This window comes from Mandrillus leucophaeus, unplaced genomic scaffold, assembly GCF_000951045.1.
Source record: "Mandrillus leucophaeus isolate KB7577 unplaced genomic scaffold, Mleu.le_1.0 Scaffold502, whole genome shotgun sequence".
In the NCBI taxonomy this organism is placed as follows: Eukaryota; Metazoa; Chordata; class Mammalia; order Primates; family Cercopithecidae; genus Mandrillus; species Mandrillus leucophaeus.
Window position 1 is genome coordinate 605876 of NW_012105388.1, and position 6251 is coordinate 612126.

Consider the following 6251-nt stretch of genomic DNA (forward strand, 5'->3'; position numbering starts at 1 on the left):
AAAAAAAAAAAAAACAGGCAAAAAAGATGATTTAGAAATGGAAAGATTAATTTCATTTTATTTATTTACGGTTTTTTTTTTTGAGACAGAGTCTCACTCTGTCACCCAGGCTGGACTGCAGTGGTGCAATCTCAGCTCACTGCAACCTCCACCTCCTGGGTTCAAGAGATTCTCTCACCTCAGCCTTCTGAGTAACTGGGACTTCAGGCATGCACCACCATGCCCGGCTAATTTTTGTACTGTTAGTAGAGACAGGGTTTCACCATGTTGGCCAGGCTGGTCTCCAACTCCTTGGCCTCAAGTCATCCACCCGCCTCAGCCTCCCAAACTGCTGGAATTACAGGCTTGAGCCACCACACATTAATTTTATACAGCTTATTTGTCTTCCTCATTTTTACACTCATCAAATTCTGAGACAAGCATCTCAGCATCAAATGTGATCTTTATAGAAAACTATATAATCTAAAAACGTGTTTACTAAAACATTTATTCACAGGGCAGTAAAAAGATATCCTAAATACAAAACGGGTCAATTCTTTATCTTAACCTTTTCAGTTTCTCATCCAAAATAAACGACTTTAACAACTTTACAGGAGACCAAGGCGGGGCACAGTGGCTCAAGCCTGTAATCCCAGCACTTTGCGCAGCCGAGATGGGACAATCACTTGAGGCCGCGAGTTTGAGACCTGCCTGCTCAACATAGGAAGAACCCATCTCATTTAATAAATATATATATATGAAAAAAAAAACTTTATAGGAGCCAGAAACTAGATGATTAAAAAAAAAATGTTGTACTCATAGGCAACTCAGCTCACACTCCTGGTTTTATTCTAGAGAACCATAATGAATCTAGACTGCATACTCACAATCAAAATGCCATGTGAGATATGTGCTATCAAATGTTTCCTGAAAACAGTTTCATGCCTAAGAGAGTGAAAAGCAGCATTTTAAGACATTTATTTAACCTTACTGGTACTATTCAAAGCATACTTTGCAAACTGGAAGATGTCAAAGACAAATTTTTCCATCTTTATTCCATTGGGTTTGTCTGGCTTAACTAAATGTCCTTGGGTATCCACATAAGGTATCTTCTTCTGAGCCACATGGTGCTGCAACTGAGGTTCATAAACACTAAGAAGTAGGAGGAGAAAAGATATAATCATGTTTCAGAGTTCAAATGCCAGAAAATCTTATAATACTCAGGAGCAAATGTGTCAACAACCAATACTAAGATTTTCAAAGTGAAGAGCATTTAAGTTTCAGTTCATATTTAAATAGTAAATGAATAGCTTTCCCCAAATCATCTATTTTTTAAAAAATCAAATAACGGTCTCCACTAAAACTGTGTACATGTGCATTAAAACTATATTCATTACAAATGCCTTAAAACTGTATATGTGTACATTAAAAAATGCATTAAGTTACTATGGATGAAACAAAAACCCAGCTACAAATGGCATAGAATGGGAAATATTCTGGAACTGGATAAAGTAAGGTGTATTAACTTTTTAAAAAGTAGACAGTCATCTTGAATGTCTAAAAGCTAAGTGAAATTGATAGTGAGAATGTCCTTCATTTAAAACTATGGTAGGATAAAATAGCTCTTATTTTATCCTTTGTAGCACTACCCACTGATTTTCATGCAGGTGTCAAGTTCTTTCTTTATTCTTTAGCACACTAGTTCCTAAATGCCAGCTTGGGAATCAGCTGAATTAGAACTCTGAGGACAGCTTCCTAAAAATACAGATGCCCCGAACCCACCTCCTGAAATTCTAATTCAGTTGGTGTAGGGTGAATATCTGTATTTTTAAAAAGCTCACAGTTGTGGTAAAGAAAGTTTCATTTCTTATTCTTTGCTTCAACAGAACCTAGCACATAGTTGGGGGTGGGAAGGTGAGAAGGGTGAAATGCTTTGGCCTCCCATTAATGTGCTGGGGAATTCCCACCTTACAATACATCTTACTAAAAACAATCACAACATGAGATACATGTCCATTTGATAAGTGATCCTCGGGAAAGATGAATTCTGTGGGATATGGATTTGGGGTATCTGCGTCCCTCTCAAGTGTCTTAGTTTCTGATTAACAATAAATATAATTTTAAAAGGCTCCATCTTGCCCATACTTGACAACATCTCTCAGAAATGGTACAGTGAAGAAATGGTTGGCAATGTTCCCCGCATTGAACAGCAGTCGTCCATCTGAGCTTCGTTTTTGAGCTGTTGCCAGGGAAATCTCACTATATTCTACCACCTGGTAAACTCCATCCACTCGGCAAACCACTCCAACTGGTTCTGTAGGGTTCGTTTTTTCCACCACCTGTCCACCAAAGAAAGACAACAGTAGAGAAAGAAATGGAATTAAATGTTTCTTTGGAGATTTGCCATTGTCAAAGATGACATTTACAACTTTGCTTACACGAAAAGGTATAAAGCCAAGAAGAATCTTTAACTTTAGACAATCAACTATCCATCTTTATATACCCTGACAGGCACTTTCCAACCGGAAATGAGGTACATTATTTCCTTCCTACTTATCACCTAACTAAACCATTGGCTAGAAATTCCATCATATATATATATATCTAGCACAGAGTAAATCACATTGGACTGGGAATAACTAAATCAGGAGTCAACATTCCCCATGTATCTTGTACTTTTTGTTTAATTTATCCTTAACCACACTCAATTACTTTGATAATAAACAAAATGAAATTTCTCTGGGATTCACAAGACAAAAGACCTAAGTTAGGCATTTTGTCTCTCATTTTCTATTGCCCAATATTTCATTTGAAAATAGCATTTCTTTAATTTTCATTAGTGAATATGGCATTTTTCTTGTTTTTCAGGGACCTGAGTAGCAGGTAAAGGGGTTTAGAGCAGGCAGGTCACTAGCCTCCCACTCCAACTTTAATCAGAAAACCCAACCATATTTATCTGTTTTGTATACTCAATTTTGTTTGAAATAAGTGATTCTACATTTCAAAAAATTAATTTTGAAAACCAGTGATGTGACAATTTATCAAAGGCTCTGGACTGATGAGGAGCTGAGAAAAGAGGGCATACTAAAATCAGAGGGAAAATGTAAGAATATGTAATTTTTAAAAACCTCACAGGTGATTTTGGTGTGCCACCACACTAATCCCACACATCACTGACTTAAGTGTTTACAAGAAAATTATAAAAGAACTATATACAATGAACAATATAAAATCAAGGTTCAGATGAGATAAATATCCAACCAAAGAATCAAACAATAAAAAATATTTGTCAACCTAGGCAACAAGGTGAAACCCTGGTCTCTATTTAAAAAATAAAAAAATTAGCCAGGCATGGTGGCATGCTGGAGTCTCAGCTACTAGGGAGGCTGAGGCAAGAGGATCACCTGAGTCTGGCGAGGTTGAGGTTACAGTGAAACGTGATTGCACCACTGCACTCCACTCCAGCCTGCGCAACAGGGTAAGACCCTGTCTCAAAAATACATATTTATTTGAAGGTATTATTTTATTTGTCCTGTCCAATTATCAATTCAGCATGCTTCAAAATATGTTTAAAACAATTTGACAAGTCTATCCTAAGTGGACATGAAATTATATTAATAAAGTTAAAACTTTTCTTCAACAACTGATTTCTTAAAATAAATACAGTCAGTAGCAGTCTCGTCCAGAAAACTAAAGGCACTATTGAGAACTTTGTTTACACAGCAATTAGAGATATAGGCACTGAGTCTAGCTGGGTGAGGCAGAGCTGCTGGATAAGTAAGCCTGCTGTGTGGTTCACTGTTTGCCACCCTGTAAGGAACACAGTTCTTAATGAAAAGAAACTTTCTACCAAGGAATTAGATTAAACTGAAGGGGAACATTATTCAGTAAATCATTTAAATCAATCAGGGGCCTATTTATAATTCTTATCTACCAACCCATCACCACCTCTTACTTCATGTACTTTACCTACAGTCGGTACCTTACCAGGCAGGGAATTTGGGATAGATTCCCCTTATTCTCATTTTTTTTTTTTTAACACACACAGGTTTATTTTCCAATCACCACTATATACGCCTACTCCCAACCAGCCATAAAAATAAAAATGTGCATATTCACATTTTACATTTCCCAAAGGTTTACTTCTATGGCAACTATGAACCTCCAAATATTATAAAAGTCTACATTACAGAAGAAAGCATTTGTAAACTGCATGAAGTGGGAATCAATTTATATTATACAGAAAAGATATAAAGCTTAGACCGGGTGGTGGTAGCTCACGCCTGTAATCTCAGCACTTTGGGAGGCTGAGGTGGGTAGATCACCTGAGGTCAGGAGTTCAAGACCAGCCTGGCCAACATTGTGAAACCCCATCTCTACTGAAAATTTAAAACAAAATTAGCCAGGCATAGTGGCAGGCACTGTAATCCCAGCAATTTGGGAGGCTGAGGCAGAAGAATCACTTGAACCTGGGAGGCGGAGATTGCAGTGAGCCAAGATTGCGCCATTGTACTCCAGCTTGGACGAAATGAGAAAGACTCCATCTCAAAAAAAAAAACCACACAAAGAAAAGATATACAGTATAAACTTAAAAGGTTTACTCATTATTTCATAAGTTTAATCCAGAAAAACTGAGTCCAGGGCCGGGCGCAGTGGCTCACACCTATAATCCCAGCACTCCAGGAGGCCAAGGCAGGTGGATCACTTGAGATCAGGAGTTAAAAGACCAGCCTGGCCAACATGGTAAATTAGCCAGGTGTGGTGGCACATGCCTGTAATCCCAGCTACTTGGGAGACTGAGCAGGAAGATCACTCGAACCCGGTAGGCAGAGGTTGCAGTGAGCTGAAAGAAAAGCTGAGTACAAAATAACACTTTAACCTCAGAGTTACTATAATTGCTTTACAAAATGATCTTCAATAAATAATGGTTCCTGCCTTTTTAACTTTGCACTTCTGCAAATTACCTCACTCTTTCAGTCTTTTCTCATGTTCCTCACTCCATAAAAAATACTTAATGCACCAAGACAGGGGCCTATTAAAGTACTGCAGGCCAGGCACAATGACTCACACCTGTAATCCCAGCAATTTGGAAGGCTCAGGCAGGCATACTGCTTGAGCCCAGGATTTCAAGACCAACCTGGGCAACATAGCAAAACCCCATCTCTACAAAAAAGACAAAAATTAGCCAGGCATGGTGCCGGGTGCCTGTAGTCCCAGCTACTCAGGAGGCTGAGGTGAGAGAATCACCTGAACCCAGGAGGTTGAGGCTGCACTGAAGCCATGATAATGCCACTGCACACCAGCTTGGGGGGCAGAGTGAGACCCTGTCTCAAAATAAATAAATACAATAAAAATAAAGTACTGCAAATAATTCTACTACCACAGTATGAATCATCCCCTAACTTACATGTTTTAAAACACATATTTTAATGCTTTGATTTTCTTATTTTAAAAGGGCAGGGGAGCAATTACATAAAAGGCTTCTAACATTTCTAAAAGATTTTAATATATGCCAGTCTAGTTATATTTTGGTTCCATCTGAATATTTACTTATTCATTCACTAAGTGACTACTACATTACATGCCAGACACAGGACTAAACAGTGAGTGTCTTTGCAAGACTCAGTTTGGATTTACCCTACAGAGTCCACAGGTAATGGAGAGGAGTGACAACACTTGCATCTTTGCGTGATTAGTGTACTCACAAAAGTCAGCACACCAGTTTAAAGATTTTTGAGCTGTCAGCAAAAACTTAACTAATCTAAAGAGTATGGTTCTATAATGTAATATAATATAAGACTAGGAAGTTGGGAAACACGAACTCTAATCCTGGCTCTGCTAATGTGATAAAGAACCTTGAGCCTGGGTCTTATAAAGTACTAGAACTCTGGCTGGGTGTGTTGGCTCACGCCTGTAATCCCAGCAAAAGGCCAAAGTGGGCAGATCACCTGAGGTCAGAAGTTCAAGGCCAGCCTGGGCAACATAGAGAAACCCTGTCTCTACTAAAAATACAAAAAGACCCAAAAAAATCAACCAGGCATGGTGGTGCATGCCCATGGTACCAGCTACTCCAGAGGCTGAGGCAGGAGAATTGCTTGAGCCTAGAGACAGAAGTTGCAGTGAGCCAAGATCACATCACTGCACTCCAGCCTAGGCAACACAGCCAGACCCTATCAAATAAATAAATAAACAAACAAAGTACTAGAACTCAGGATTCTCATTTCTGAGATCAAAGGGGTTGACCAGATGATCTCTGCGGTCCTTTCCAGGTT

At 38.7% G+C, this 6251-nt stretch overlaps 1 protein-coding gene across 1 annotated transcript in view; it reads right to left on the reverse strand.

The window, feature by feature from the left end:
• UAP1 (UDP-N-acetylglucosamine pyrophosphorylase 1) overlaps positions 1–6251 on the reverse strand; it is a 47721-nt gene that overhangs the window by 20014 nt on the left and 21456 nt on the right. Inside the window, exons 4-5 of the mRNA XM_011996132.1 lie at positions 2125–2318; positions 991–1131 (exon numbers count right to left, since the gene is read on the reverse strand). Coding sequence (XP_011851522.1) covers positions 991–1131; positions 2125–2318 — 335 coding nt within the window. The remainder of the gene's footprint in view (positions 1–990; positions 1132–2124; positions 2319–6251) is intronic.